Source organism: Myodes glareolus, chromosome 22 (assembly GCF_982192425.1).
Source record: "Myodes glareolus chromosome 22, mMyoGla1.1, whole genome shotgun sequence".
In the NCBI taxonomy this organism is placed as follows: domain Eukaryota; kingdom Metazoa; phylum Chordata; class Mammalia; order Rodentia; family Cricetidae; genus Myodes; species Myodes glareolus.
In genome coordinates this window covers 57,285,873-57,302,775 of record NC_142047.1, presented here as the reverse complement: position 1 = coordinate 57,302,775, position 16,903 = coordinate 57,285,873, and the positions used below count along the sequence as shown (strand labels likewise).

The 16,903-nt window shown below is 44.7% G+C and overlaps 1 protein-coding gene across 25 annotated transcripts in view; it reads right to left on the bottom strand.

The window, feature by feature from the left end:
* The window catches only part of Pard3 (par-3 family cell polarity regulator), a 512,103-nt gene that overhangs the window by 210,436 nt on the left and 284,764 nt on the right, over positions 1–16,903 (bottom strand). For all 25 annotated transcript variants that reach the window (XM_087900660.1, XM_087900650.1, XM_087900645.1 and 22 more), the window contains 5 exons: positions 13,755–13,880; positions 11,734–12,116; positions 6,844–6,983; positions 3,855–3,983; positions 1,344–1,382 (listed from right to left, as the gene is read on the bottom strand). In XM_087900660.1, coding sequence (XP_087756786.1) covers positions 1,344–1,382; positions 3,855–3,983; positions 6,844–6,983; positions 11,734–12,116; positions 13,755–13,880 — 817 coding nt within the window. The remainder of the gene's footprint in view (positions 1–1,343; positions 1,383–3,854; positions 3,984–6,843; positions 6,984–11,733; positions 12,117–13,754; positions 13,881–16,903) is intronic.

Genomic DNA, 16,903 nt, shown 5'->3' with positions numbered 1-16,903 from the left:
CAGGCTGCTCAGCATTGCATGGGGTCAAGCCCAGCACTAAGTAAATAACAGGTAGTTGTTCTAAATGCTACACAAAATACAGTTCATTACCAATTTGGAAGGCCATCTTCAGACACAAACATACATATGTTCATACACATGTGCAAAATGTATGTTTCCAAAACTGTTCCTCAGTGTTAGGTGGCCTGCTTGCCTGTGCTTTGGCAATCCCTGCTGGTCCAAGTTATACAGTGTCCCACTATCTTTGCCACAGTGACTGTCCTTTCAAATAGAAGGATCTCCTCATCTGTCCCCTCCCACCAACAACCTCAGTATGGACCACCACTGCACGTTCTCACTGGCTGTCATGGCTGAGTTACTCTACCACCGTCAGGAACTCAAGGTCGTGGCTCTTGCTAACCTGTGCTCCTGGGTGTGTCATAGTCTTGATGCTGCTTCCAGATTCTGCTCTAAGGTCTTATTTGCCATCCAGCTTTTAAAACAATGAAATATTTGAGAGTAGCATTCTATTTATTGAAGTTGTTTGTTTATGTACCTGTATTTATTTTAAAAAAATCAACTGTTAATTATATTCCTTGTTCAGGTGATTTTGGTTTCCTATTTGGTTACAAATATTGGAATCAAATAGTAACAGTACCCATTGTTAATACTGTATTGTTATTTCTATTTATTTATTTTTTGGAGAGAGGGTCTCTACATAGCCCTGGCTATCCTAGATCTTACTATGTAGATTAAGATGGCCTCAACTTCACAGACTACAACCAACCCCTGCCAGTCAGGTGCTGGGATGACCTGAGACTGGGAATGCTTTTATTCTGTGTCGTCACGTGCTATGCAAATTTCCTGGCTTTGAACTGACTGTCAACTGCCACTATGGAATCCCCTCTCTTCCACCAGGTCGCACATCCACACAGAGACCAACACAACCCCTACGACAGACAGTGTGCTATGTGGTGCAAGCCAGACGGTAACCTCCCCTTAATTCCCAGAGTGGATTAGGGTCAGTCTTCTAAAACAGACGCGGCTGACCTGTGTCTGTGTTTGAACCTGAGCCGAGAACACCTGACTGGCTCCCTCCCTTTATGACGAATATCTCATCCTGTCACCTGCTCTCTCCCGACCATATATTATACTCCCTCAACCTCACTGCATCATACAGAGGAACAGCAAAAAATTCAAACTTCTCCCATTTTACGCTTGTTTGACAAGACTCTGTTCCAGTCCCCTCCCCAAATATGGAAGTAAATAAAAGTTATTTGGCAAAGAGAAGGAACAAAGATTATCATACTGGATTAGCAAGTGGCTCTTTATCTTAGAAACATCTCTTAAGACAAGCTTCTTACCGTTTCTTTTGGAATCTGCATCTGGCTTGATTCAGTGTTCTAGAAGAATTAAAGAAAAACATCGTGAAGATTTTCATCAAAAGATTTTCATCATCAAGGTCCAAGGGACACAATATCTTATTAAAGAAGATTAGGTTGTTTTAAAAGCCATAAATTAAGCCAGGCAGTGGTGGTGCACACCTTTAATCCCAGCAATCCGGAGGCAGAGGCAGGTGGATCTCTGACATCAGCCTAATCTACAGAGTGAGTTCTAGGACAACCAGGGCTACCCAGAGAAAGCCTGTTTCAAAAAAGAAAAACAACAATAATAATAATATCCATAACTGTACATGAAGGGTCACTGTAGGATGGCTGATGTATGATTATCCTCCAGACTGAGTCAGGACTTAAGAGATTTCAGCAGTTAGTTCTTCTAGATACATGTCTCCACCGGCTCATTCACAGTACCTCAGGAGCTCATGTACAAGGAAAGAAACCTCACAAACTGTGTTTCTAAACATGCCGTGTTTAAACTGTGTTTCTAAGCATGCTATCTCTAAACGTGTAAGCCAGTCTCCATCACCAAACCTCAGTTTTAAAGTACAGGGCTAATAGACAGCTCTAGGAACAAAAGTCGTCAATCCTGCAGTGGGAAACACAACTTGATACTTGAGTGTGTTCCGCTGGGAGCAAATGGAATTCTTCCCATATAATATAGAGCATGAAAGGCCGGTATTTAGTTTATTTAATTTTTAACGAAAGACAAACACCAATTTAGAAGTATTTAGATTAAGATCCACAGAACTGAAACAAAGACACCCCAACCAGAGAGAGCTGCATTCATCAGAGCTAGGAATTATTTTTAAACACTCCCTTTGACTTTTCAGAACGTTATTATTTTATGTCTCAAAAAGCAGCTGCAGCAGGCATAACAGACTGACAGCCTACTGGCCCTGTCCTTAATGAAAAGCTCACAAGCAATAAATTACACAACCAAGGGGGAGGGGAACAAGAGCAGCAGACGGGAGGAACAGAAGCCTGGGAGATCTGAATTGGCCCAGAAGAACCTGCATAACCTCAGGCTGGCGCTGGCTCCCCTGGGAGATGGCTGAGGAGCTGTACTGTAGCTTGGCACCTCGGGAAAGCCAACAGGCAGCCTGAGAGTGCCAGGCAGAGAGGGAGCTTCCTGCCTGCCCAGGAGAGGCTGGTGCTTTGGTGAGGGCTCATTTGCAATCGAATAGAGACATCCCAGATTTAGGATCAGGTGGCATCTTAAACACGAAATTGGAGTAAGAGTGGAGGAAATGAAAAAACTGAATTTAAATTGAGAAATAATGCATTAAACATTTGTTAACTATGACGAAGTTTTCATAATTTATTCAAAATAAATCTAAAACCCAAGTGTTCACTTCTCACCCCATCACAGTCTTAAAACTCCCCATAAAACTATGGAAGACTTCCAGGTCTGTGTGTAACCCAAGGGATTGGATATCCATGACTGAAATCCAGCTTTGTTTTAATAGGTATTTAGATAAATGATTTTATAGAGAATGCATCAACTATGATGTATTGCCCTTGCATAACTTAAGAAAATCAGATCTATATGACAGATTTATGAACTATAGTCCTGAACCTCATCACTTGTCATGGCTACACAAAGCTAGCAGCTAGCTGAAGGAGATGTCAAACATTCTGAGATGGCTCAGGTCAAATCTGCTTTGGAATATTTCAGATGCTAACTTTTTGAGCCAAAACAACCTCCTAAACACACAAAAAGATAAAGATCATGCTGCTAAATGAGTTACTTTTATATATAAATATATATAATTTGCATATAAATAATAAAATAACATTCGTTTTCAAAGGAGTATTCAGAAGTACATTTATTTTCTACATCTTACTCCAACCAATACCATTTCACTATCCCTGCCTAATGGACGTCAGTATAGAGGGCAAAGGTGAGCTATAAACAATGTTATTGGTTATGTTTCCACCACACACAGAAAAAAAAAACAAAAAACAAAAAACAAAACACTTATGCTTGTGATTGTGGTGTCTTTCCTCTTATGTCTTTTTTTATTTTCATAACAATAGTTTTGCTAGTGTTCCTAGTCACCAAATAGGAAGCGCCATTAACTTTGCTCAGCTGTATTTACTACAAAAATCTGAAAGCTGAGAATTTGTCACACGAGAGGAAGAGATAGCAGTATTTCAATGATAGCCCGCAAGGTGACAGTTATGAAATAATGGACATCTTGGGGTCCAATCGGTGAGCTGGGAGTGTCCAGTGATAAACCCAGGAGTCTTGAAACCCTCCTTACAATAGCTGCTTATTAAACACGCATCTATCTGCTCACACTTGAGGCATCTATCACTAAGACTGGCATAGTTAAGAACATCTACACTGAGAGTCTATAAAAACTATAGACCCTCCTCAGGACAAGGCTCCATAAACACTCGCCCATGAGTAGGTGGCCTACATCACTGGTTCATGCGCATGAGAAGTCTTCCACCTGCACTAGGGTTACACACCAGTTCCCTTGGGTGGAAAGCGTCTTCCTGGCGAAAGATCAGAAGGCTCACGGTCCCTTCCATCTTGGTGCTTCTCAACAGGGAAACAACTTCCTCCTGGGACTTCCCCGCTAAATCTACTCCGTTGACCTAAAACAAAGAGGAAATATTTAGCCACAACCATGTCCAGACAGGCAGTGGAAAAAAAGAAAAAAGAAAAAAAAAAAAAAACCAGAGACCCAGAACTGAGGGCATCTATTCCTAAATGAGACTTTTTCCACGCAAAATTCGGTCATGGCCAGGTAACCAGAGATTTGGTGGTTCATAAAAGGAGTCAACCAGATAGCCAGAAGCCAGTGAGGAAGTAATAAGTAGTAAACCCTTTAGTGTTCATCCATAAACAAGAAGCTGCAACCACCAGCATTAACAGGCAGCATGTAAACAGACAGAAACCATAAGGTCAAGTTAACACCAAGCTGCAGTGAGAACTGAGCCCTGGTGCATAATAGGTCTTACAACAGCCGAATAGAGAGGCGTTGTTCTTGGAAGAAGAATACAGCAGCAATATTTTAGTATAAACGCTTTAAGCTTCAGTGAAAATGAAGAAGAATAGACATTTTATCCTTAAAAGGTAAACAATAACATCAAACTGACTCACTAAGAAAATCGTAACAGTTTGGGAGGGGAACTAATGCTTCATCTTAGTTTTTCTCTATGGATAAGAGAATTCAGCCAGGCAGAATTTGGGAAGGATACATTTTTAAGTGATCTTATTATTTTTCATTCGTGGGAACTATATAAATGTTAGTTTCAAGGTTTCAAGGAAAGATGCTTTTAATTTTATCACTTATTGACTTATTTCTTAAGGGCATGGTTTGGCTATGCATGTAGCAAGGCTGAAGTTACCACATAGCTGGGGCAGCCTCAACTCACAATTCTCCTGCCTGGGGCTCCCAAGTGCCAGGGTTGCAAGCATGCATCACCACACCAACGTTAACAGATTTCATTTTTTTAAAAAAACAATTATATATTGTTCTCTCTCTATGGGTCAAATATTAAATATAACACTTAAATTTTAATATCAAAACTTCCCTGTAGCTCTGTTTTAGAACCTAGGCTTTCTGGTGAAACACCTACAGAGAACTTCACGTGCTCTAACGCAGAGATGTCAGCCAATTGGCAACAGTTCCAACCAATGAAAAGCTTGCAGACAGAAAGGGGCGGGAGCTACTAATGTGGTACTCTTTTCTATTTGTTCTTCTTATGGTCCAGATGCGAAGGAGGCTTGTGGACTGACTTGTGCACAGTCTATGAACTCTATGGACACTGCAGCATTAAGTTTGAAATACACAGAACAAGCTTCAGAATTGAGACCCACCGGGCAGCTACAAGCACTGTACAGGACTCAGGAGCAAGGTAGTCTGTACTGTGTCCCCACCTCTCAGAGAGAAAATGAAGGTGCTCGTAAGTCACTACAAGTCAAGCCATTATCTGTCTAAAGAGGGACAAAGACAGAGCCTATTCTCAGGAAGGAGGGAAGGAAGAAGAGCAGGCATACAAGCAAAGGGAGGTGAGCCTTGCTATAAGGCCCTGGCTTCACGCCAAGTCACAGAGAGACGAGAGGGAACAGGGCAGAGACCGAAGCACAGCCAGGAAAGGAGGAAAAAAAAAGGAAATGGAAGGACAAACATTCCTCTTTTTGAACTTAGAAGCCAGCTGAGACTTCAAAAATAAAAGCAGTCATAACGACCGGCTTGCCTACAGCTGCTCAGTTTCTATCCAAGAAAGAGTACAGCTTTCTAGAAAGAGTTCCCTTTATACAAACTGGGGATGCATCCTTCTGGTTACCAAACTAATTCGGTGTCCTCTGAAACATGTCGCCTTATGGGGAGGACAAAACGGAATGGCAAAGTCATGAAAAAAAGGAAGTGTTTTCTTAGCTCTGGTACTTCTCAAGAACCCTTTCAGAAAGTGCAGCCCAGAGGGGTCAAAGCTGCATGGGAGAGGGCATGGTGATAAAAGTTCATTTTATCCATATTTCAAGAATTGTTAATGAAACATGATTTCTGCTAAGAAGGGGTGATGAGGGATAAAATAATGTCACAGTAGTAGGGGTGTGGCTTGGAGGGCATACACAGTTCAGCGATAAGGGGCATGGCACATCAATGAACATGGTTCAGGGACGAGATCCTGGATCAGCGGGAAACTCGTGCCTAGAATTCCCCAGTGAGGGCACTTGCTTACAGCTCAGTTGTGAGTTTATGGCTCAGTGCTGAGGCACAGCTCAGCGGAAAAACAATTGCCGAGGATGCCTATGGACTTGGGCTTCGACTTTAATGTCAATGAAAAAATAAACTAGTAAAAATTAAAATACAGGTTCAGTTTTTTTTATCCCAGAAGAAAACTGAAAATTAGGTCTTACGCTCTGTGCTGGCCCCTCACTTTTTATAGGCTCTCAGCTGCTCACGTCAGGGACCATGTCCATGTGTCTGTTTCCACAATTCCCTCACACACCAGGGAAGTCAAACCCTAAGCCTCAAAAGGAAATTTCTGACGCCTGTTTTCCTTTGTGTTCACACTGGATGTTGTGTCTTGGTTTCACGGTCCAGGCGGTCACACTAACCTTTGCCTTTCTTTCAAGACACATTCACATTGACTTTCTCTGCCTTGGTTCTGATCTCTAAAAAGCAAGTTTGCCTACACTACCACACGTTAAGTATGAAGTTATCTAAATTTGCAGTCACAGAGGTCTGCACGTGCCCGGTGTCAAAACATGCCCTCACCTCATAAACCAAGTATCTGTATAGCTAAATATTTATAAGTAATCTAGACAGAAAGGTAAATTTTCATCAGATAACATGGGGGAATATAAAGTAAAACAAATAGTTTTCTGATGCAACATTTCAGGTAAAACGCATAATTTCATATTTTATGAAAATATTTTCAAACTAACTCCCGAAGAAAGGAATTTTTCAGGGAAGCCAGAAGCTCTGGCCTGAAAGCCACTCACCTCTATGAGCCGGTCTCCTGCTTTGAGTCTGCCATCTTGAATGGCGGCCCCTCGAGGAAGGATGTTCTTGACATAAATGGGAACTGAGCCGCCTATAGAAACGTCTCGGGAAGTGATGCTGAACCCCAGTCCTTCGGTACCTAAGCAAGAAATAGAGACATTTGCAGATGCTGCTGCACACTAGACCTGTACATGTGGGCCACACACAATGACTGGCTTATATTCTGGGTTAGCCTCATGTCTTATAATGTCCAGTGGCCTACACTTCTTTTAATGCTTTAAAAGTTTCAACGAAGGATTCAAACTAGACTAAGTTTGGAAGATTCAAATGGTTCAACTCTAGAAGTCATTAATCTCTTTTGGTGGTCTTATCAAGGATGGATGCAAGGTAATGACGTCATATGTCAACTTTAGGTCTTTGGGTACCAAATGAACCTGACAGCTCTACTTGAAGAAATCATAAACAAACACTTCTGTTAGAAGCTATACATCCTTTGTGGTATGTAGAGATTGCTCGGTGGTTAAGAATATTAGACAAAGAGTTGGGTTTGATTCCCAACACCAACATAATGCTCATAACTACTCTAGTGCCAGAGAATCCAACACTCTCTTCTGGCCTCTCCAGGTATAGCATGCATGTGGGGAGCAGACATACATGTAGGCAAAACATCTACACATGCAAAATAAATTGTAGAAAACTCCATGAAACATCAAAAATCAAGTATCAGTAATAATGGTCCCCAATTTAGAGCACAAGGCAAGAAAAAAGGAGATGAAAATGTTCAGGAAAGGGACAGTAGAACTAATGATATTTTAAGTAACCAATCTTCTTCATACTCATATATAGAACAACCATCTTGTACACATGAACTACACTGCTTACCCTTGTCAAGCTCCCTTCCGAGTAACTGAAATCCTCCCACGTGTGGTCCCATCCCCACCACAGGGCAAGTCACACAGGGAATAGTCCAGCTGGAAATCAGGGCTACTGAACCCTAGGGTCACCCTACCAGTTTAAAGGTACCGTGATTAATGGGATATCACTATGTCACTTTCTTATTTTTTCAAAGACATATTTACTTATTTATTTTATGTGTAGGAGTGTTCTATCTGCATGTATGACCTTATACCAGAAAAAGGCATTAGATCCCACTACAGATGGTTTTGAGCCCCATGTGGTTGCTGGGAATTAAACTCAGGACCTCTGGAAGAGCAGGCAGCGCTCTTAACTGCTGAGCCATCTCTCTAGCCCAGTAGGTCACTTTCTTGATTTATATAACATCATCTTTGGTAGACTTCTTAGCAAGTCATCTTCTTAGGCCAGTGTGGTGTGGAAAGGAGTCTCACCCCCCTAGAACCCAAAAGTAATGGACAGAAACACACCAAGCTGCAGCGTGCGCGGCCTGACGCACTTCTACGGACTCGCAGAAGCAGACAGGGCTCCTAACGAGCAATTTTTACTTGAGCTTGTTTACTGCTTGTGCAACATTTCAGTTAATTGAGTGCTCAGTGCACGGTCACCGTGAGAAGGCTGAAGAGATCCTCAAGGTGAGCAATGAAGAGCAAGCGTCTCAGCAGGACATGAGGCGCCCACAAAAATGGACCAAAAATGGAATGCATGAGAAAATCAAGACAGGTAGATAAGAAAACATGAGTTGAACAGCAAGGAGAAGAAATGTATGTTCAGTAATTCCTGAAGCCAAACCTGCCATCCACACTCTCAGGTTCAAACAAAACACACATCTATACCCAATGGGAAGCCGCTTCCAGATTGATCCTTAGCTCTGCTGTCTGCGCCGAAGCCTTGACTGGCAGGCTGTCTATACGAACGCTACTAATTATTCTTCTGAGGCTGTCCCATATGTCTCGGTGCCTTCGTGAAACTCTAATGACTTGCAATAACAACTATTAAGAAAGGATTCTAAATTATCCTCCTTTGCAATATTAATTTGTATAAACTACAAAGATGGAACCAAGATTCTATTAAAATATCAGCAATAACCCCTAAATCCACAAGCCAGAAGGTTCAGGCAATGACCTTTAAGAGACAGATAAATAGATGTCAATTGTCATTTGGTGAAGCCAACAAAATATTTTGCTCTGATTGAAACAGATTACTGACCTTCTCCTCTGGCTTTATTAAAAAGCTAATTTCTACAAAAGAGCAGGGGATTTGAGAATACCAGAATGGTAATAAATATTAAGAAATCATAATTATTGAAGCAAGTGAGTTGGGGGCTTTTCTGTTGTCTAGCATCATGTGACAGAGTTCCAAAATTACTTCAGTGAGTTATTATCCTGGAAGAGTCTCATTTTAGTACAAAGCATTGTCCCCAGGTTGTAAATTAATACCACAGAGAACACAACAGTTTGCTTTGAGTTGAACATATGTTTAACAGGATCGCACTATGCTTATAATGGACTGCTTAAAAAAAAATTTCCAATGTTACAAGAACTGGTAAAAATATTATCTTCCCGCTACAAGGAGATATTTAATTCTCATGCAGTCATTAGTACCATATCTGTATTCAGTCCTAATCAAAGACAATCAACATTCTTGTCCTTCTTAAGTATAGTCAACGCAATCTATTTGTGTAAAACATCTGTGGGCACTGATGTAGCGGCAGCAGGTGCTGGTGTTGGTGTTCTCGCGGCTAGTTAGCCGGTGTTCTTGCGGCTAGTTAGCTCAAGTCAATACCTTTCCAAGGGACTCTGTCATTTAGATTACCAAAAGTGAGAGAAATATTTCAATGAAAACCACCACTTCTAATTTTCTTTCAGGGATGAAGATTACACTTCCTGAATTAGGTAAATAAACAGAATTTTACCTGTCTAAATCTTACTAAAGCAAAACTACTCATTCCTGTATTCAAAACTAGAGGGTCTTTTAATAGCAAGCAACACTTCAGGGCATATTACATCACAATTTATCACATCTGTTATTTATACAAAACCACAATTGATTAAATGTTCTTCCCTTAGTATAAACACAAGCATAATATTATAAATAATGCTGTTTATGAAGTAACATTAGTAGAACACTGGTCAAGTAAAATATTGTGCCTTGTAGAGGGAATGTGAGCAGGATTGCTATTCCTCATACACCGCTAATTGTGGTGCTTGACGTATTTTTGGTAAAACACCAAACCTGTCACTTGAGCGGTGAGAGAAGAATGGGAATTGGATCTTCCCTTAGCTGAGAACAGACAGGAAACAGAGGGCTCCCCATACAGCATGCAAAGTGTAGGAGCACACAGTCAGGTCCTGTTTGTGCCAACCAAGCAATTGCTGCTTAAAAGCCAGTATCAGGAGCTGTGGCTCCCACAAAGCTCAGTGGAAGAGAACAGCAGGTGCAGGCACACAGATGTCTACGCGCTACCTCAATGGCAAGCAGAACAATGAAGGCCACCATGTAACAGACGCTGGCAAGGACTCGCTGTCCACAGCTGCTGAACACAAGGAAGTCATTCTGGAAGGCTCTCCAGCCGCTGTTGGAGCTGACGGAACTCAAAAAGTCATTTTTTTTTTTTTTGAGTAAAGCCAAAATTTGAAAGCATGATTTTGGAATAGTTAGCTAAAGGGACACAGGGAAGGTCAAGTGTATCTTGACCTTGACAGAACACCACTGGCTATGTGAAGGCCAGGCGTGGCCATCACTCTGCACAGTGCAGAGGACCAACTGCAAGTGTGCTCTCATTGTGCGTGGGACTGACAGCGACGGGAAGGGGACACAAAAATAAATCAGTAAGTGTAGAGAAGACTTAATGGCACCCATCATCATGGTCTGTCACCTCCAAGGAAACGAAGTTATATTCTGGAAAAGGAGGAGCACACAGAAAACACTGGCCTTCTTGGCAATATAAAACTGAAGGCCTCAAACATGGGTGCCCCTTCCCGTGGCATGCTGAAACTACAGAGACCTCCAATTCCCTGTGGAGGGCATGGGTGCCAATCCAGTCAGACCTCCATTATTGTTCTAGATATTGAAGGAAAACTGGCGACCCACTTTTAGTATAATAGTATATATTTTAAAAAGCCTACCCTAGGAATCACAGCTGATTCTTATAACCACGTGCGGGGACGCATTCTGAACTTGGACATTTTAATCTGCTTTCTTCTGCATTTGTGTGTAGGTGTGTGTGAAAGTGTGAATGCACCTGTGTGCCGTGTGTATAAGCCAGAGGCTAGTGAGAAGTGCCTTCATCAATTGTTCCCTGGCTTCTGTTTTGAGACAAGGTCTCACACTGAACAATGGAGCTTTTTTGTCAATTTGTCTAGACTGGGGCTGACCACGAAGAGAGCCACCTGGCTTTCGTGTCTATGCTGGGAATCTGAGCTCAGGTCCTCATCAAATGTAGTAAGAGCTTTCCCACCAGATCCATATTCACAGCCCTCCATTTTAATTTTGACAGGCTAGGGGTAAGGAGAGTCCTGACTCACTTAATAGACACAGATAATGAAAGAGCACCCCCCAAAGACACCTCTCTGGCTTATCTCAAAAGATGCTCCATTGTAGTAAGAGGCTGCTGGTTGACTCCCGGCTGCTCAGCCCCGAAATAATCACACAGAAATTTTATTATTTAAATCACTGCTTGGCCCATTAGCTCTAGCTTCTTACTGGCTAACTCTTACATCTGAATTTAACCCATCTCCATTCATCTGTGCATCACCACGAGGTCGTGGCCTACCAGCAAAGTTTCAGTGCCTCGCTGTGGCTCCACAGCTTCTCTCTGACTCTGCCTCCTTTCTCCCAGCATTCAGTTTAGTTTTCCCCACTGACCTCTATCCTGCTCTGCGCAGGCCCAGGACAGTTTCTGTATTAATCAATGGTATTCACAGCAAACAGAGGGGACTCCCACATCACCCCATCTGACACGAAGGGCATCCTACCTTTCTTAAGCTGGATGTTGAGCTTCTTGCCTACTTTTTTAGTGTTGTACACACTGCCCACGCTGGTACCAAGCACATTCTGTGGAGCCAAAGCCGGGGCTGCAGGAGGTTTAGAGGAGACATGAACACTTTGAGGTAGTCGGGGGTGAGCATCCAGCTGCTCAGGCGGATGATTCAGTCTGGCTGCTCTGGGCAAGGCATGAGGCACAGTGTTGGTCACGCCCCTGTTGTCCACACAGTGGCTGTCAGGGCTGAAGCGGCTAGAGGAATAGTTGTTTCTCTCTCGCTGGGAGAGTTGTTCATACTGCTCCTTGTTTGCTGCAGGGACCACGTGGAACCAAATGACACGCGAACGCATGGCTTGGCGGAACATATGCTGTGCTCTGGATTTGACAAAGAGGGGAAGATTAGCAAATGAAGACTTGCAGGGCAGAAGATAACATGAGCTTGATTAAGTACGCTAATTACGCAACAAGAACCAACAGCCGGCTGGAACCATTTATGAACGATGTTTGCAGGCTCCGATAAAGGCAGAACCGTTTCTCCAAACATAAATTCCTCATTCTGTAAATAAAAATGATAAACCTATCTATGATGTAGTAAAATAGCGTGCCCTTCACTGTAAATCATCAATGATGATTAAGTGCGGACACATTTATTCTAGTTTAATACTGACAGAAAACACACACATATTTTTCTCTCTCACAGGTGTGTTCAAAGTACAGTCCTTTGGGCACACAAATTCAGGATACCTAGGAATGCAGTAAAACACATTTGTAGATGGCAAGGACATATCACAATGTCAAAAGGTTGGACATCCTTGCACGGATTAAGCTATAAAACATCAGGTCCAGAACGCATGGGAAGAGCTCGACTGCTGAGAGGGCACTCTAAGATATGGACTGGTGGGGAAATTACACCGCTTGATTAAATTCTAGATAAAAACTAGGTAACTGCATAAAACCCTCTCCTGTGGTACAGTATTCAACAATGTGCCAAGGCCAGTTATAGGCAAAGATACCCCATCATATCACAGGGGAGAAGACCCACTGTCACCAGGAGGAGGACCCCACTGTCACCAGGGGAGAGGACCCCACTGTCTCCAGGGAAGAGAACCCCACCGTCTCCAGGGGAGAGGACCCCACTGTCTCCAGGGGTGGGGATCCACTGTCTCCAGGGGTGGAGATCCACTGTCTCCAGGGGAGAGGACCCCACTGTCTCCAGGGGTGGGGATCCACTGTCTCCAGGGGAGAGGACCCCACTGTCTCCAGGGGTGGGGATCCACTGTCTCCAGGGAAGAGGACCCCACCGTCTCCAGGGGAGAGGACCCATTGTCTCCAGGGGTGGGGATCCACTGTCTCCAGGGGAGAGGACCCACTGTCTCCAGGGGTGGGGATCCACTGTCTCCAGGGAAGAGGACCCCACCGTCTCCAGGGGAGAGGACCCCACTGTCTCCAGGGGTGGGGATCTACTGTCTCCAGGGGAGAGGACCCCACTGTCTCCAGGGGTGGGGATCCACTGTCTCCAAGGGAGAGGACCCCACTGTCTCCAGAAAGAGGACCCCACTGTCTCCAGGGGTGGGGATCCACTGTCTCCAAGGGAGAAGACCCCACTGTCTCCAGGGGAGAGGACCCCACTGTCTCCAGGGGAGAGGACCCCACTGTCTTCAGGGGAGAGGACCCCAATGTCTCCAGGGGTGGGGATCCACTGTCTCCAGGGGAGAGGACCCCACTGTCTCCGGGGGAGAGGAACCCACTGTCTCCAGAAAGAGGACCCCACCGTCTCCAGGGAAGAGGACCCCACTGTCTCCAGGGGAGAGGACCCCACTGTCTCCAAGGGAGAGGACCCCACTGTCTCCAGGGGAGAGGACCCCACTGTCTCCAGAAAGAGGACCCCACCGTCTCCAGGGAAGAGGACCCCACCGTCTCCAGGGAAGAGGACCCCACCGTCTCCAGGGGAGAGGACCCCACTGTCTCCAGGGGACAGGACCCCACTGTCTCCGGGGGACAAGACCCACTTACTGCTCAAATCGTCTGTTCCGAAGGTCTTCATCGTTAATCCTCACAATGCAGTCGTTCTCATGGAAGAGATTCTCTTGCTCGGCTTTACCACCTCTCTCTAAGCGTTTTACTAACAACCCCAGTGTTCTGGAACATCAAGAGTGAACAATTACAGGGGCACCATTTCCCCCATATGCGTTAGCTCTACGACACACTCCCTTAAAAGCAGGTACACTAGGGCGTTACTGATACATTTTCAAGGAACACTGAGGCAAAAACCCCCAAGGGTCTAAATGATGTGTAGAAACCCATCCTTTCAATAAATAACAGAAATCACATTCTGACTTGCCATTATCACCCTTCTAAAACCAAGTGTATACTAAGTCTGCCTCCAAAGCTGACATCGGAGCCTGCTGAGGGCATCAGTGAGTGTCACAGTACTGAACAGGGATGGTCTGATAGATGGTGTTGGGAGGTTTGTGCTTCAGCCAGGGGGCCATGCTGCTGGAAGCAGCCCCTGGTTCCTTCACAGCGCATACAGGTCATGAGGGACGCCTATCCTCCCTGTGCTTTGGGTTCGAAGGGAAAGAGCCAGGGCTTCAGAGAGAGTCAGAGAAGGGACTCCCTTGCTTGTGAGTTGTGAATTCAGCAACAGGTCTGACACCTAGAATTCCAAAACCTGGCAAGTCTCTTCCTTAAGTGGGCGATCCGCTGCCACGCTCCGGTTGAAGAAAACCAGAAGCAGGAGGGCAGCTCAGAGAACTTAGTGTTTCCCTCACTCACATAGGATACTCGGTTTAAGACAGAGCAGGGAAGGAAATTTGTGGGGAAGGCAGCAATGTAAAAAGACAAAAGGATGGCTATCCTTTGTGGTGTTTGAATGAAAACGACCCTACAAGCTCAGGTAGCTGAACACTTGGTCCCAGGTGGTTGGTGTCTTCGGGGATGTTCTGGAGCCTTTGGAAGTTACAGCCTTGCTGGAGGAAGAACATGGCTGGGGGTAGGCTTTGAGATCTATAGCCTTGCCATGTTTCCAGCTGACTCCTTTGTGTGTGTGGCTTTGTTTGTCCTTGCAGCGTTTCTTGTTCAGGTGGCCTGTGGCCAAGCCTCCTACCATGATGAACTCCTAGACTGGTGGAACCACAGACACAATGGACTCCTTTTTTACCATGAGTCACTTCTTGTGGTCTTCTATGACAGTCATGAGAAAGTAACTCAAAAGCTGTTACCAGAGAGTGGGCTGTGGCTATGCAGAACTTGACCGTGCTGACTTTAGGAGGGATGGGGAAGACTTCACAACTTTGAAATAGAAAAGCAGCTGAGGGCCACAGGCAGAGCTTGTTGGGCCATCCCAGACCCCATCCAGCTCAGCATCCAACTTGTAAAAGAGAGTTCAAGGACTTTTCTCGATAGCAATCCCAAGATAAGATCTGAAGCAAAAATGATTCAGAGTTACCAGCATCGTTTCTGGTCTTTCTATGAGGTTGTTTGATTTTTTTTTCAGTGCTGGGCAAGCACTCCACCACTGAGCTAAATCATGAAATCTTACTGAAGACTGTCTTTCTAAATTGTCCTTCTATGGCTGTTACATAGAGAAACCCTGTCCTGGACGACATAAATTAAAATCATAAACAAATGACTGGCCGTAGTGAAACACAGGAGGAAGGAAGTATAATAACCTAAGCTGCAGCAGCCTCTCCCAGGTAATAATGTGCAGGTGGCTACGGAGAACACGTGACACACGGGACCGGGAAACTGGGAATTGCCTGGACTAGGGCGATAGAACTGTCTGATCCACAACGCTGGAGTCACTATCTTGGGTAGGCAGGAGGATGGGTGGGCAGGAGGATGGGTGGGCAATGGACCAGAGGCTGAAGTGTCAGGCACTCTCCTTGTCCTGGAAGCAGTTGGGTGACAGACAAGACCCATTTGCATGTCTGCTCCTTCTGACCCCAAGCTGTCTCAAGGCTGCACTGAAAAGAGCACACTGTAGTGTTCTCTCTCAATGGTTTCATGATGTAGCCCAGGCTGCTGTCCTTGAACTCATAGAGACCCACCTGCCTCTGCCTCCCAATTACTGGATGTAAAGGAGTCACCACAATCCCCTAGGTTTGTTATCTCATAAACTGAATTCACCAGATAGAGCTTATTCTGACGCAATTTAAAATAAACAGACCTGTCTTGCTCTATGGAAGAATTAGGAGCGCTAAGAAGGTACCGGGCCTATGGGCTATCATGGTACAGGATGTGCTTGGCTTCTGGGGAGCTGCTACCAGAGTTCCTTAGGGGCAAACATAACCCGTCAGAAGGATCTAGGGGAAGAAAGGAGGGCTAGTTCTTGGGGGCTCTGTTCCAGAATTCCAACCACCCATGCCCCATGCTGGCTGCACTGAGCCACCAGGTTGAGACGAGATCCAATGCTTTATGATTAAGGCTAGGGAGATGGGTGAAGAAATGACTGCAGGGTGGAGTGGTGTGGAAAGGCCTACTCCACCTCCATCTCTGCCTCAGCCTTCACCTCTTCCTCCTCCTCCACCTCTTCCTCCTCCTCCACCTCTTCTTCCTCCTCCACTTCTTCCTCCTCCTCCTCCACCTCTTCCTCCTCTTCCACCTCCACCTCCTCCTCCCATGTGAACCTCAGGTAGACCTTAAATCAGTCGCAGACTTGCCCAAGAAATGGGATTTTCTTATCTTATTAGACTGAAATACTTCTTAAACCTACTCTTTCACTGTTTACTATAATGATTTCCCCCTCTTATGGTAGAGAAAGGAAGAGAGGAAGGGAAGGAGGGAGGAAGAAAAGGAGGAGGGAAGGGAAAAGGTAGAAGGAAAGGAGGAAAGGAAGGGAGGGAGGGAGGAAGGGGGAGAGGAGGGAGGGAGGAAGGGGGAGAGGAGGGAGGGATGAAAGTCCTATGCTCACTAGGTACAAGTCTCAATTCTGAATAATTAAAACAAAACAAAAACAGACATTTACATATCCCTCTTTCTTTAAAGCCTTCCCTCAGAGGTGCTGAGCAGTCTCGCTAGGGAGCAGGAGGAAGGAGAAGCTCAGAAAGCAAGCTGCTGGATGCTGCATCTCTGTGTGTGATTTTTGGTTGCATAATTAGAAATTGAACTGCTCAGATTATATTAAGGACTCACCACTGCATTTTTACAAGGTTCATTAGCCT